This window comes from Myodes glareolus, chromosome 19 (assembly GCF_982192425.1).
Source record: "Myodes glareolus chromosome 19, mMyoGla1.1, whole genome shotgun sequence".
Classification (NCBI taxonomy): Eukaryota; Metazoa; Chordata; class Mammalia; order Rodentia; family Cricetidae; genus Myodes; species Myodes glareolus.
This window is the reverse complement of record NC_142044.1, coordinates 3,986,216-4,002,487: the sequence shown is the minus strand read 5'-3', so window position 1 is coordinate 4,002,487 and position 16,272 is coordinate 3,986,216. Positions and strand designations below refer to the sequence as shown.

Genomic DNA, 16,272 nt, shown 5'->3' with positions numbered 1-16,272 from the left:
ATTAAGAAGCCCTTGCTTATTTCAACGTGCATCTTTAAAAGGGGAAAACGCTACTTGAGGTCTCATTAAAAACATCTCCAAGTAAAGACAGCATCAGATTTCAAGCAGAACACACAAATTAAACGAATGGGAAGTATAAATTACACAATGAGCAGATTGCACCCTAACTATGGAAGACATGCCTTCAGGGCAGTCAAGCCAGTGCCCAGAAAAGCAGGGGCAACAGGGGGAAGGAAAGGGAAGGAATACAGCATTTTATAGTCCTCGACACATGGGTCAGGGTGTGCATGTGCACGCGTGTGCACGTGTGTATATGTCTGTGTGTGTGTTTCTGTGTGTGTGTTTCTGTGTGTGTGTGCACGCACTTGTGTCTGTGTGTGTGTCTGTGTGTGTCTGTCTCTGTGTGTGTGCACGCACTTGTGTGTTTGTGTGTGTCTGTATGTCTCTGTGTGTGTTTCTGTGTGCGTGTCTGTGTGTGTTTGTGTTTCTATGTGTGTGTCTCTGTGTGTGTATGCTTGCGCACGTGTGTATGTGTATGTGTGTGTGTTCCTGTGTCTGTCTGTCTGTGTGTGTGTGTGTGTGTGTGCGAGCACACTGAACTCTCATTACCATCTGGCAAAGTCTCTGTTTATGGAGCAGCTCCACCCTCTCATTAAAATGGGGCGGGGGGGGAGGGGCAACGACACAGGACAGGGGCGAGTCTTACAGAATCCACTACCTCCATCCTCCCTGGGACACTCCTGATTGACACTCAGGCTCAAATACTCCCAAGAAAAGAAAAGTTGTTATCAGAAAAGACTCATTAAACAATAACATAGACCTAGAAAGACAAAACTTCCTCTAAGAGCAAAAAGGAAAACTGGGGAAAGGGCTACAAAAAACGCAGCTCTGAATTTCCAAATCTTGCCTCTTTGTTTTTGTTTGCTGTAAGCGACTTCCAATTTGTCCCATCCAGTAAAACTAACATTTTCTCGCTAGGTTTAAAAGGAGAACTTCCCTGGTTTATTAGTGTACATGATGCTTCTACACACAGTCATCGGATCTTAGTTATCTAGGTTTATCAAAAAACCTAGTGTGCAATTAAAGGGCAGCTAAAGCAATTCCATTGCTGGGCTGGAGGACAACTCAGCCAGCCAAAGGCTTGCCTTGCCAGCACGGGGGCCCAAATTCAACCCCAAGAACCCAGGTTTTTGTTTTTTGTTTTTTTTTTTTAAATCTGAATGTGATGACATGTTTGCAATCCTATATTAGGGAGACAAGGACAGACAGATTCAGCTAACCAAGTCTGCTGGTTCGAGTTCCCAGCCAACGAGCAATGTACACCTGAGAACTCATGGCCAAGGTGGACCTGTGGTTTTCATACATTCATTCTCTCTTTCTCTTTCTCTCTCTCTCTCTCTCTCTCTCTCTCTCTCTCTCTCTCTCTCGCTGTGTGTGTGTGTGTCTGTGTCTGTGTGTGTGTGTGTGTGTTTTCTCTGTGTGTGTGTCTGTCTCTCTCTCCACATACACAAATGACACAAAATGAGTTCCTACAGAGTTGAGTCCACTGTAGGACACTTCCTCGTTACCTAGACAAGAACATTTGTGCTTACCAAAACTGCCCTAGATGCTCAAGAGCACCCAAAATACTTGTTCAAACACTCAACATTGGTCAAATACCTACTACGTACAATATTCTGTACCAGGTGCCGGGTATGTAAAGGTTCTAAAGAAATTCTCTGTTCATTCAGGTCACCGGGGGGAGGACAGGATAAAACCGACAGCCAAGGAAATAGAGCAACAACAACGTGACAAATCCCGAAAGGGGGAAGGGACTGCTAACAGACTGGCTCTTTAATGAACTGTCCTGAGGAGGATGGAGAGTATGGGGGATGTATCACGGCAAGAAGAGCCCTGAAGAACGAGGAATTTGAGAATAAAGGGGGAAGGCAGAAAAGGTAAAAATATCCCTACAGACATAGCATGGAGCAGTTTCCAGAGACAATATCAAGCTGGACTGAGCCATGAATAGATTAGGATCTGGGGTGAAATCTAGGGACACAGAAGAGAGAGGTCGAGGGCTGGAACGAGGGAATGAGCCCCAACCATTGGGTGCTTTGTCTATGTAGCACCCCACCTTGACTCCCTCATAGAAGGAAACGGGAAACCCAGGGCCACTCATACCAGGGAGAAAATGAGTCTCCCGGGGGTGCTGACCCAGACCAAATGAGCTGCTGAACTTCAAATTGAGACATGCAAGCAATAAACAGAAACCCAGTGGGTCTGTTATTACCCGAATTAGTTTCTGCCTGAACAAATACTCAGTTTTACAGCGGGTTTGCATTTTATGATATTTTAAACACCTAACCTCACACCTGATGATGCTTTTATCACATAAATGTTTCCCAATCAAAGCTGAAGATGAAAAGGGATTTTCAACAATCACAGCTTCAGCACCGCCCTCCAGAGCAGAGCCTCTTACCCAGCAGGAGGATCTGGGAGGTTCCTGGCAGGCACCCCACGGGCTCCTCACACCTGGTTCTGAAGAGGAGATGGGCCTCAGAGCCTCTCCCCCTGCCGGCCTTCACAAACTGTTTTAAATGCTGGGGTGATCTCAAGGTTTTGTGTTACTTTGCAATTAAGTTTAATTTTTAAGTATGTTTCGAAATATAGATGCAACCTAAAAATATCCTAAGATGAACTTCCTTGACTGGTGGCTAAGGAGAGAAGCCCCAGACTTTCCACAAAGTGGGCGGGAGAGGATCTGAGCTAAGCTGACAGGACTGGTCAGTGGCTAGATCCCCTCATGGGGCTCATCTCCTCCTCCTCGGGGCCACAAAATCCACCTCCTCTGACCAAGTGAACACCAGATAGCCTTTCCTCATTTTTCTAGTTCTCAGAGTAGCCAGCCTGAGTTGTCTTAGAAAACTGCAGCGAGGTATATCAATACAGCGGGGCAGAGCCCGGCTACTCCAGAAAACTCCGGAGAAAAGAAGATTTCATCTGAATACAATTGTCATTTGCATGAGTCTCACACAGGAAGCTACAACCTGAATAATTCACAATGGGCATCAGGACTCTGGGCTTGAGAACCTTCTGGGAGGTTTCATTTGATCTTCAGATGGAATTAAATTTACAGGAATATTTTCATGCCATTGCAACTGAGTTTTCATACAAAGGGCTCCCTTCCCATGAAACTATTACAATGGGACACAATTTTAAAATGACTTTTAAGACATAAGTTTGTATTGGATACACACACACACAGGCGCACACACTCACAAATCCTATAATGGCATGCTAATAACTGAAAAACAGATGTATAATTACAGGATTACTATTAACGCTACACCTAGTAAACCCCGAGGCAGGAAATAATGACTGCAAACCAAGCCAGAGACTGAATAAGAACCAAGGTAGCCCCATGACCTCTAAAGTGCTGTCCATTGGCAGTGCAAAATACTGGCACTCCTTTGGGCATCAAAACCCGCTTCCCCCACCCCACCCCCAACTGGGACATGGAAAAAGTGGTGATGTGCATTATTTTGGACCATCTAAGCTATAACACAGTGAGAGAATCCGGGACTGTGTCCAGGAGGAATTCTGTGTGCACGTGCCGCAAGCTGGCTGGGGGTCTGTTGTCACAATGCTAATGAGCCCTGGACCATCATCTCATTTGCTGTCCCTCGTTGAAAGGTGACCGAAAAATAGCTGTGTTTATTCACGGAGTAGACTTCACAACCCAGACTCAGGATCCATTTCCAGGATTTCTCATGCTTGCAAAACTAGCAACTTCCTTATGCAAATGACCCCGGGAAGCTGCCCACCTGCTCTATAGGCGGGGAGTTGCCTTAGTGAATGCAGTAGCTGGAGCTGGTCACCCCCTACCCCCAGGGGTAGGGGCTGTCACTGCGTAGCTGGTAAAACTGTGCTGCCCTTTTACGGTCGTCTTCTCCCTCATCCACACTTCCAATCAATTATCAAGGGAATGGCATTTTTTCCCTTTTCTAAATTACCGGTTTCTTTCTCACTGTGTCCTTTCCCCACAAGCGGACCCAGAATTCGCTCTCCCCTTAGAGTCCTGACAGTTGTCTGAGATGCTTGTCTACCTCAAAAGTGAAGGCAGACTCACCTTGGAGAAAGATCATGTGTCCCAAGATTCTGTTTGCCTCTTATGTCTCTACACTCTCTACTGTCTCTACTAAGATGCATTCTGAAGGGCTGGCATACAAACTTCACAGAATCACTTGAACAAATGATAAGATATGCGGAGAGTTTCTAGGATTCCTCTACGCCATCCCGGACTCACCAAACCCACTTCGTTTAAAAAGAGAAAAGCACGGGTTAGCTAAAAACAAGGTAAGCGTGTATAAAGAGCACATGGGCGTGCATAGGCTCCTGTGTGTGTGTGTGCAAGCACACATACACACACGTGCACACACCCCAACTCTCCAACAAAACTGCAGAACTCTTTTGTAGAGGAAAGACGACGTCAAAGCAAAAGGAATGAGACTCCTAGCCTAGTTCCTTCCAACATCTACTCTGTGATGCTCCTCTGTGAAGAAGCTGGGGAAGGTGGTGGCCAAAGGACCAAAACAACATCCTTGGTGCTCTGCACCGCTCCAGGGTGGGTCCTGGGCTCTGCACTGCTCCAGGACCGGCCACCAATAGCCAACAAAGCTCTGGGGTGGCCAACAAGGTCAGAGTCACTGGTCCTTGCAGGTCTATGGACCGCTGGGCACCCTCTCCAGCTCAGACAACTTCATTGGAGAGTCACTGGTCCTTGCAGGTCTATGGACCGCTGGGCACCCTCTCCAGCTCAGACAACTTCATTGGAGAGTCACTGGTCCTTGCAGGTCTATGGACCGCTGGGCACCCTCTCCAGCTCAGACAACTTCATTGGGCCTCAGTGTGTGCTGTATGGAAACAGCTTGACCCAGGGACCCTTTTAGAACTGGAGATCAGCCAGTTCCATTGGTCATGAATCTATCACTCTCAGATTACCACGAATCCCTTCCAAAAGCAAATCTTGCCACAACCAAATTTATTCTGTATTCCAGCTTTCTGTTCCCTGCATTGGTTCCATCAGCTCCCTCCCCCATCTGTCTCTGTCTCTCTGTCTCTGTCTCTCTGTCTCTGTCTCTCTGTCTCTGTCTTTGTCTCTTTGTCTCTGTCTCTCTCTCTCTGTCTCTGTCTCTCTCTCTCTCTCTCTCTCTCTCATGCATGAGAGCTTGAGCCTCTCCTATCTTATCTCTGTGTAACAGACCTGGCTGTCCTGGAACTAGACCAGGCTGGCTCCGAACTCACAGAGACCCAGCTGCCTCTGCCTCCCTAGTGCAGGGATTAAAGGTGTGTGTCACCACCTCCTAGCATCCTAACTTTCTTATTAGATCTATACAAGTCTTCCATTATCATTGTTTTTAATCTTGACCATTTTACATAGACAGGCGCCTATTCCTGGCTTTCAGTTCCTTAACTCATCGGGCTTTGACATTCCTTCGGAAATATCCACGCCGAGAAACCATCCTTTTGACATGCCAGTTGTTTGTCTTCTTGGCTCTGTGTAGTGGCAACAGAGGACAAGGCCTTTCCTTAGCTACATTCTAATCTCCAGGGCTGAGAAAGGCCTGCCCTACAGAAGGTACTCAATAAACATCAGCTGAATGAATGCATGCAAATTTCCTCGAGTCGAGTCGGTGTGGAAAAAAAAAAAAACATGGGCATTGCTGACTCGATGTCTGAATACAATGGGGAGCCTTTAAACCCAAAGACAATCAAACACAAATATTGTTTAAATGGCTTTTCCACGTGGGAGGTATAACTGACACCGGGAATGCTTCTTGGGCAGCAGAACGTAAACTTATTTACAACCTGGAATAATTGCCATTAGTCAAGGCACTTACAAAAGAGCTGTGTGACTTGTGTTTGTCTGACTTCTATGGAGTCCTCGCCCCACCCCCAAACAGTCTAGGAACCAGCGCATAAGAACCACGCATATGACCCGGCTTTCAGATATTCCAGACCTATGCAACAGTCCCAGTTAGTTAGTTAGTTAGTTAGTTAGCTAGTTAGTTAGTCTTCAGTGTTGGAAGGCAAGGACAAAAGCAGCAGGCTATTAGAGTGATAGTTGTGGTGTCTGCTGTCACTCTGTGACCAGAACCAAGAGCCGGCCAGGCACTATGACCACAGAGAGAGGGAGCAGCCACCGCACTCACCAAGGTGGACTTGGATTCTTGGCCCTGCCATCTCTGCCCAGCTTTTAGGCAACACAAGGATCATTTTGAGGGTGAATTCTCCCTTGTTTTGTTTATTCATCCTGACCACCCTGACCACAGCCTTCCCTCCTGAGCAGGAATTCTGTTAAGTTAGTACATGATGGATAGAGCGCACTCGGAGCATGGGAGGTGGGGCACAAGGAATCACTGTTGCTAGGATACAGTTCATTCCCTCACATGAACCGTCTGCCAGTCTGGGAGCCTCGTGCACACATCCGCTCACGCTCATTCAGTGCTTATAGAACACACACTGCGTCTCCGGCTTTGTGCTAAGCACAGAGCAGAGGCTTATCATGAGTTTACCTCCTAGAAAGAGAAAAAACAGCAAGAAACACAAACATACATGAAGAAACAGCAGGTGACACAAAGACAGGGGTGCTGATGTGAGGTACAGATAACAGAGTGGGGGGGGGGGATGGGACCACACAGCGACAGAAATCTCATTGATAAGATGCGTGTTCGTGCAAAGAGCACCCTGGGTGGGGATGGGGGTAGTTGAGTAGCGATAGCTTGGCTGAAAAACTGTGAACTCTGGGAACACAGGCTCAATCTGGTCCTGGCTTGGGTTCCTTTCTTTCTCACGGAGCCACAGAACGGACTGCTGGGGTTCCTCTGGTCACAAGGCAGCACACAACACCTTGCCAGTGCAAAGGATGAGGAATGGGAGGTGAGGGGCGGCCTCCAAAAAATATAAGCTTGTGTAAGGAATAGCAAAAATATTCTCCCACCGTAACTGGATGCAAGAGTTGGTGACTATCCCTAAGCATGAATGCAGGGGCATGCTGGGTAAAGGAAAGGCTTGGTGGGAGGGGAAGGTCCGTGGTGGGAGGGGGAATTTAGCCCCCAGCAGGGGTAGGAGTGGAAATGGAGGGGTAGAGAACAGAGATGGGGGCTGGCCACCTCAGCACCCTACAAAGTGAGGTGAAAACACACTCACGCCCATACTCAGATCTGGGGCAGGCAGAATTTAGACACTGTGAGTCCTATAATGCCCAACACTAAAGATTGCAGGGCATGGTGGCACTGGTCTTTAAACCCAGTCCTTGGGAGGCAGAGCTCTGTAAATCTGAAAGCAGCCTGCTCTACAGATGAGTCCCAGGTCAGTCACTGCTACATAGCAAGAACTTAGCTTAGGTCAACAAGACGGCCAGTGGAAGCCCCTACTTCCAAGCCTGAGGACGTGGTTTCAATTCCAGAAAGCCACATGGTAAAAAGAAAGCCAGTTCCTACAAGTGTCCTCTGACGCTCACACAAACGCTGTGGCACACCCATGCTCACACACATACATTTATTTTTTAATGTACAATGAACTTTACAGAGGCCTGGGTCTCAGTTTCTCATTCAGAAACTGAAGGTCACTGACTAGCAGTAACAACAGACACTGTTGGAAATTTGGGAACTGTCTTTTTGTTGTTGGTGTTAGATTTATCTGACTCTGTGTGTCTAAGTTTCTGAGTGTTTCGCCTACGTGGATATGTGCGCACCATGTGCATACCTGGTGTCCAGGGAGGACTGAAGAGGCTTTAGATGTGCTGGAACTAGATTAGAAATGCTTATGAGCCGTCATGTGGGTGCTAGGAATTGAACCTAGGTCTTCTGTGAGAGCAGAGGCTAGCAAAAGGCTTAACCACTGAGTCAGGAGGAATGTGGGTTTGTTTATTTGTTTATTTGTTTGTTTGTTTGAATCTTGACTTAACCTCTATTTGCATAGTTTCTCCGTGAGCTATTTTCAGGCTGAAGTTAGACTTGGAGGGAGATTAGACTCTGAAAACGAAGGAACAGAGGGTTGATTTTATACCTTGATCTCAGGCTGGAAACAAGCAGCCCAGCCTCCCATGAAGCTTTTTGTTAAATGTCATCTCAGAGATAAAGAGTATGTGTGTGGACACGTGCATGAGTGTGCATATGCATGTCTGTTTACACACGTCCTCTGCGTTCACACACGCATGTGGGGCTGTCTGGGGGAGGGAAGGCTGAAGGCAAATGGGAGGTAATAAAGAAGAGATTTCTGACGGGCTGGAGAGGCGGGAAATTACCGCAGTCCCTGAAAACTTAACCCCATACCAGTCTCAGCGTGGAACAGCAGGTAAGCCAGCAAGACGCCTCAATTACTTGTCTTATTTGAACTGAGCCCATATTTCTATTTAATTGCTTCTCTCACTTTCTTGGGCAATAATTATAAGACTAACTTTTCAAATAAAATAAAATTGCTCCTCCGCTCACTGCACGGGCGGTTACAGAACAGGTTAGGACGAGTTCCCCGGTCCTTTGTCCCAGAGCACTGGATTAGGAAGACAGTTCTTACCCCAGCACTCGTACTGACTTCGAGGACAAGTCACCTCACACGGCAGATCCTCTCCCTGCCTCGGTTTCCTGTGTGTCTCTCTCCATCCACCCAAGCCTTCTGTGTGTGGGGATGAGGGAAATGAGGAATGGGAGGAGCTTAACCATTCTACAGGATATATGCAAATTAGTTTCAATGCCCTCTAGTGACCCTCTAATCTAGTCACTAGCTCATCTCTGCCATCTGGTCATCTGGTCCAGGGAGCTACCACGGGTAGGTACCACAATGAAGAAAATCTACAAAAACCCTGTTCCGCTGTTTAAGAAATGAAAGCAAGCATCCTTTTACCGGCTTAATACTATGTGATGCCCAGTGAAAACCTGCCTTCTGCCTTCCTTCACTGAGACCATAGCCTTAGTCTAAAGAAAGGTTTATGACCATAAATACAAGAAAATGTGATTTTCTTTATTTTTTTCTGTGAATAATATTACTAAACCCATGTATTACTGCCTATACATTCATGAAATTTCCAGTTGTTTTGAAATCTATTCCATTTCTCCAGCTCTCCTCTGGGTCTAGGAAGCTTATCTTCCCAAATTCCATCTCTTGGGGCCCTTGTGCCCCCTGGCATTGGGTTCGATCTCACTAGTGAGAACCCAGGTGCAGAGCTCAGAAGCAGGAAACTCTGGGCACTTCTCCAGGTTGGCACCGAGCTTGTGGCTGGCAGCAGTTCCTCTGGGGTTCCACCTCCCAATGGAAACCTGCTTCCTCTGTGGTCCCCGCTCCCACTGGGTGGCTCCCCTTTGATTCTCAAACCCCTCAGATACTATCTGGATTGCCTCCCAATACTCCATCCTTTCCAAACTTGGCAAGGAACTACTTGACTACTTGGTAAGATGTCTGTCTTTCTGTCTGGACCCTGGGTAGATGGTGCTGTCCGGAAGCCTCCTTGGTCTCTAGAGAACAGGCATTGCATTTAGGAGTAGACAATAAACTTAGCAGGCCTGGTAGGCCAGGTCTCTCAGACAGATCTTTTCCTGACCACCTATTCTCACAGTGGGCTTATGTGGGAATGAAAAGGACTTGGAGGGGCCGGAGAGATGGCTCAGCAGTTAAGAGCATTGCCTGTTCTTCCAAAGGTCCTGAGTTCAATTCCCAGCAACCACATGGTGGCTCACAACCATCTGTAATGAGACCTGGTGCCCTCTGCACGGTAGACAGAACATTGCATACATAATAAATAAATAAATATTTTTTAAAAAGGACTTGGAACAGAGCTGCAGATAGTAGGTCACTACAGAGTCACCAAACACACACACATACACGCACGCGCACACACACACACACACACACACACACACACACACCGCCAGGGGTCTTGATCCTCATGGGCCTGAGCTTTATCATGGAGAGGGACAGGGGTTTATCTGACCTGCTGCTCACTGCCTGTTTGGCTCAAACATGGGGCATGGAAATGTTCTGGAAACTGTCGTGGATCTTGCAAATGCATGGCTGTTATTATATAAGTTGAATTTGATGGAAGGAAAATGCCTTGTTCTCTGCTCAGCCCGACTGATTTTCAGTCTGACATGTGTACTAACCGTATTACCACAGGTAGCATGCATGATCCATGCAGGCAAAGGCCTGCATGAGTCTCCGCTGTGGTCACTGTGCTGGGCTCCGACTGGCAGCCTGCTAGCTTGCTGGAGCCTAGAGAATCAGGCAACTCACCGATGTCCAGGACTCTCTGCTTGGCTGTGTGCTGCCGGGAATGCCAGTATTTCCAGTATTTGAGCTGCTCGTCTCTGTTCTTGTCCTCGCTGAAGACCACCATCACCACGCTCTGCAGGGGAGAAGAGCCGCTGTTACCCTCCCGATCAGCGTCCCACTGCGTCACACAGTCCCCACTCTGGCAGTGCTACCGTGGGCATGTTTCTAGAATGTACCTTTTATTGTTTAAGAAAGTACAGAGGGCTGGGCACAGTGGGGCTCTGGTCTTTAATCCCAGCACCTGGGAGGCAAAAGCAGGCAGATTTCTGAGTTTGAGGTCAGCCTGGTCTACTGAGTGAGTTCCAGGACAGCAAAGGTTACACAGAGAAACCCTGTCTCAAAGAACAAACAAAACAAAACAAAACAAAACAAAACAAAACAAAACAAAACAAAACAAAAATGACCAGAGAATAGGGCAATGAGATACCTCAGTGAGTTAAGGCGTTTACTGCCAAGCCTAACAACCTGAGTTAGAGTTCACAGACCCAGAGGGTGGAAGGAGAGAACCAACTCCCACAAGTTGTCCTCCATGTGGGCCTTACGTGTGTACACACACCCCACACACATACAAACTACAAACAGTACCATCACTAACAATCAGACGAAGCAATCTGGCAGCTTTGCTATTTTGTGTGGTTCGCTAGAACACCAACGGGCATTTGGTTTGCCCTGGGAATCAATTCGTCTGAAAGCTTCTGTCTTAGAAGAAACTGGTGCCCTCTAAAAAGCAGCAGACATCTGTCTCTTGACTAGAAGTGCCTCCGGCTGGAGTGCAGCAGGTAATGAGAGGGTTACGTGGAAAATACAGAAATGCTAGGAGACAAACTCACAGTGATAGACAGATTTAAAACCTCAGATAGTTTATAACCCAGAAGAACAAGGGCAGTTATACACGTCAATAAATGTAGCTGTTCCTTACATGAGCTAGAGAACTAGTTCTCTTTCGCAGAAATAAGAATCCAAACCTCATTTCAGTTCTAAATTACAAACAGTCCCCATTAAACTGAATTTATATATTCGCTATCATTTCTGGAATGTAGACGGCAATGCCCCGTCTCAGCCTCCTGAGGAATGGAATTATAGGTATCAGATCACATTTTCAATCAAAATGTAACAAAAGGAGAAAAAATTTCCATATTAACCAATTTTTTGTTTTGGATTTTGGATTTGTTTGTTTAGATGGTTGGTTGGTTTTGGTTTTTTGAGACAGAATTTTTCTGTGCAGCCCTGGCTGTCCTAGAACTTGCTTTATAGACCAGGCTGGCCTTGAACTTGAACTTTCAGAGATCCATCTGCCTCGGCCTTCCAAGTACTGGTATTAAAGGTGTGTGCCATCATACCGAGCATAAAATTTCCATATTAAAGAACTTCATGATCCCATCAAAGTGGACCTGTTGGGAAGCTCTTGTCCCATCCTTAGATGGCTGCCACCATTTCGGAGTGTTTATATGGTACTACGGGTTAAACTCTTGCCTGGTATTTAAGACTTCTTAAAAGAAAAACAAATGCATCCCAGGTATTCTTCCCAGACACCCGTGTCTGGATGGAGACCTGTGGGAGAATTTCTGTATTTCTTCCCTTCAGGAAGCTCCACAGAGCAGTTTCTAGTCATAGTTGGTTTTCTTGGTGGTACTGGGAATGGAGACCAAAGCCTCCCACAGACTAGGACTAGACATCCCCAGCACAATGCAATACCCTCAGCTTAGAAGAATTAGAATCAGGAAGCTGGCACCTACGCCAGAGGCCCCTCCCATCTTAACTGTCGTCACTTACTAGCTTCTGAACACGTCGTATTACAATAGTACAATGAGTTCATTATTATTAAAAAGGGTCATGGTTAGTTTCAATAAGTTATTGGATATGTGGTATCTATATAGTCCCTCATACAGGGAAGACACTGTCACCGTGTGACCTGTTGATGCAGTGTCCTCCACCCCGGCTCTGCCATAGGGTTGGAACATGTCAATGGTCCTCACAACGGCTAGTGTCCTGGGCACCTTGCGACCTCCAATGGGCTCATGGTGCGTGGGAACCCGGCAGACATGCAGTGGGAGCACTGTGTTCTAGACACACTATGGCTCCCTACTTCTCAAGTTGAAATGCTTAGTAGGACTTAGATACGGACAGAACACTGAGACAGGTACAGCAGCAAGAAGTGGCACATCACAGACCAGGAAAACCTATTCTGCAGGAAACCAGGGAAGTCCTTCAGCCCTTCCTAAAGCCCGCAGTAACTTTCCTTTCAAGTAGAGACGGATTAGCTGACCCCTCCCTGTTGGCAGTGGTGGGAACACCAGATACTGGCAGGCTTCCAAAGCAGACAGCGAGGGCTCCGGTGTTGTTTCCCACAAATGAGATTCATACTCATGAACCTGAAATCCCTCCAGGCTACTGCTGGCGGGGATCGGACCTCATCTTGTGAATTCTGGGTAAGCTGAGGGCTGCAGAAGGCTTTGGGGGAACTTGTAAATGGTCCAGGACTCAGCAGGAAACTTTCTCAGCGACCCTGCACCCACAAACATCCTGATTTACAGGTCAACTAAAAGCAGCTACACAGCCTACAAGCCGTGAATGAGGTAAGAGGAATTCCTTGGTTACGACAAAAAAGCATGTTCAACCAAGTTGCTCCCCTGGGGTTTATTGGTTACTGATTAAAATGATAAACTGGGAGCCAATAAGTTCTCTTGCACCAAACTTTCTGAGCTATTTATTTTGGAATTTTTTTTTCATGCCATTCCACAAAGATATGAGGGAGTAATTCCAGCCCTCCGGCCACCCTGTGCTTGAGAAATACGATCCATACCCTGACTTTGCTGATGGGGTGTCGGAAGCATTTGTTGTCTCCGGTCTCGCTGAGGGTTATGGCATAGAACTGTCCTTTGTTGAGGTAGGTCATGGGGCCCTCCCCCTGCTTCTGACGGAGAGATTTGGTGGCTTCCAGGGTGTACTGAAACGTACCACTGTGAAGAGAGAACGAAGAGCCATCAGTGCACGCACTTGAACGTTCCGATCTTCACATCAACAGAACTTTATACGCATGTCAGCAAACGTTCTCTGCGTTACAGACAAAACACGCAATATAGCAGCAGAAGTGAGTCCAGACCAAGGGTCAGTGCTGTATAATATCCACAGCATTTTTAGCCATCGCTCATAAACCAGATGGTTTAAGTGGGGAGAAAGTCCAGGATGTGCTGGGCAAACTCATGCCCGAGAACCGTGGGCAGATCTTGGGACGTTCAGCTTAAGAACAAGTCAGACATCAGTGTTTCTCTTCAGTTTATGGATTTGCCCAGTTTCCTTCGTATCTGGCCACAACTTACCCAAAAATATCTCAGAATATGAAAACTCCACATTCAAAGATTCACTATTAAGCTCTTTTCCCTCCCTCACAGGGGGTGTTTTCATCTCGTTTCGTTTATTTTGCAATAAAGGGACTTGAACCCATGACCTCACGCATTCCAGGACAGTGGCCTATCACTGAGTTACATCCTCAGCCCTTTTGGGATTCATTCTGAGAAGAGGTCTTGCTGAAGGTTAGGCTGCCCTGGAAGTTGATTGTGATCTTCTACCTCAAACTCCTGGGCAGCTGGCATCGTAGGCACGTGCCACAAGAGCTGGGCTGTTGCTTGTTTACCTGCAGAGGGATCCACGGTGCGGTTGCTCCAAACTGGGCTCGCAGATGATGGCTGTGAAAACTGGCATACTGGCTGCCTTTGCTAACAAGGTTTTACTGTAACAGCAGGGCCTGGTGTTTGCTGTCTGCTCATTGCAGAAAGAGCTGCAGATCTCTGCTCAGAGATTTTCTGATTTTTTTTTAAGATACTGTCTATAAAACAAAAAGCACTGACTTTTTCTAATTCTGAAGACTATATTAATTGTTAATATTAATATAATAGGCTTGAACCATATCTTTTCTGTTTGATTTGTCCTTTAGAAAGGCTTGTTTTGGTTACACTGTGGGATGACGCACAGAAGGGGACCACTAATAAACTCTGCTTTGTGACTCGCTGGTCCCTCTCCTCTGCTCAGTTATGCGGCCCACTCATCACTCAGTCTCCAAAAGGCAAAAGCCATTCAAACACAGACTCACAGGATTGGGGGGACGTCTACTTTCCATGTTAAATACTTTTGAAATGTTTTATTTATACTTTAACTTTTAGAGTAAGAAATCATTTAACTTTTTTTTAAAAAATTCCTCTTGTTTGATAAAAATCTGAGGGTTGGTTTTGGAGAGGTGGTTCAGTGGTTAAGAGCACTGCTCTTCCAGAAACTCCAGGTTTGGTTCCCAGCACCCACGTGACAGCTCACAACCATCTATAACTCCAGCTCCAGCCCATGAGAAATCCCTCCTCTGGCCTCTATGGGAACCAGGTATACACCTGGTGCACGGACATACTTGCTGAGAAAAGACCTTCCACATAAAGTCATAGAATAAAACATTAAAGGCTGTCCGTTACATGCCTCCTGGTGACCTACCTTGATGCCTGGTCATACATGTAATCCTCAGCTCCGACAGAAGCGCTCCGAAATTTCTGAAAATTTTAAATTGTGCAATTAAAACAAATAGGCTGGGAGTATATGTAAACATTAAAAAACAAAAACCAAATGTAAACAATAATGTAGAAGCAACTATACCCAATTCCCATTTCACCGTCTCCTGGGGAGGGAAAATTAGTGTTTCCAAGATATCTGCAGGGGTCCTGTGGCTTCAAACATATAAACCATTTTTTTCAATTTTCTGCTTTTCCTAACACTTTATTTTAAATGCTACAAATACAAAATCAGTGGAAAACTAATTACAGAGACAAAATGACACAGCCCATGGCTGGCTAATAGGCGGTTAGAAGCATAGTTTCGAGAGTAGGACCATCAAGGATCAATTTTTAGCTAATTTACCTGACACTTACATAAAAGTGTGTGGTATTTTCTCTGTTAAGGGTGACTCATAAACCTGGTGGTGGTGAGGCCAGCCTGGGTCTATAGAGCCAGTTCCAAGACAACCAGGTTTACACAGAGGAAACCCTGTACCCTTACCAAAAAAGTCTATTCACAGTGTGTGATCACATTAAACAGACTAGCAAAACACTGAAAGCATTATAGGTAAGCACGAACATTTTACGTGTGTTTCAGATCCTAGTAAATAGTAACATGCTGACTGAACCCAGTCTTCTAACCACCTCTCCTGGCAGATGGTCTCAGAGATTTTGAGAGGTGGCTGTAAGGTTAGTGTTACACCAACAGCAGCCTGGTGTGTATGTGTATGTGTGGGTGTGTTTGTGCGTGCACGCACACACTGCTGCATTGACACAGTTTCAGATTTTAATACCAAGAGAAGTGAGACAGCTCAGTGTGTGAAGGGTCTTGTCCACAAACCTGAGGGCCTGAATCTGATACCCACAGCTCATACAGCAGAAGGAGAAGACTAACATCTGTAAGTTTTCCTCTGACCTCCCCACACACCATGGCCCACAATCACACACAAGAACACACACACGGTATTGGCATAAAAGCAGACAGGAGGACCAATGGAACCGAATAGAAGACCCAGATATTAATCCACACATCTTCGAGCACATGATCTTTGATAAAGAAGCAAAAATTATCAAAATGGAAAAAAGAAAGCATATTTAACAAGTGGTGCTGGCATAACTGGATGGATATCAACATGTAGAAGAATGTAAATTGACCCATACCTATCACCATGCACAAAACTCAAGTCCAAATGGATCAAAGACCTCAACATAAAGCCAGCCACACTGAACCTTACAGAAGAGAAAGTGGAAAGTACACTTGAATGCATTGGCACAGGAGACCACTTCCTAAATAGAACCCCATACACAGCAGAAAAAGATAATGACAGCTTGAATTTTGCAGGAAAATGGAAGGAGCTAGAAAACATTATTTTAAGTGAGGTAACCCAGACACAGAAAGACAATTATCACATGTACTCACTCATAGGTGGTT

The 16,272-nt window shown here is 46.1% G+C and overlaps 1 protein-coding gene across 6 annotated transcripts in view; it reads right to left on the bottom strand.

The window, feature by feature from the left end:
• Grhl2 (grainyhead like transcription factor 2) overlaps positions 1-16,272 on the bottom strand; it is a 121,271-nt gene that overhangs the window by 59,811 nt on the left and 45,188 nt on the right. For all 6 annotated transcript variants that reach the window (XM_085679085.2, XM_085679088.2, XM_085679087.2 and 3 more), the window contains 3 exons: positions 14,785-14,840; positions 13,112-13,268; positions 10,270-10,381 (listed from right to left, as the gene is read on the bottom strand). In XM_085679085.2, coding sequence (XP_085535211.2) covers positions 10,270-10,381; positions 13,112-13,268; positions 14,785-14,840 — 325 coding nt within the window. The remainder of the gene's footprint in view (positions 1-10,269; positions 10,382-13,111; positions 13,269-14,784; positions 14,841-16,272) is intronic.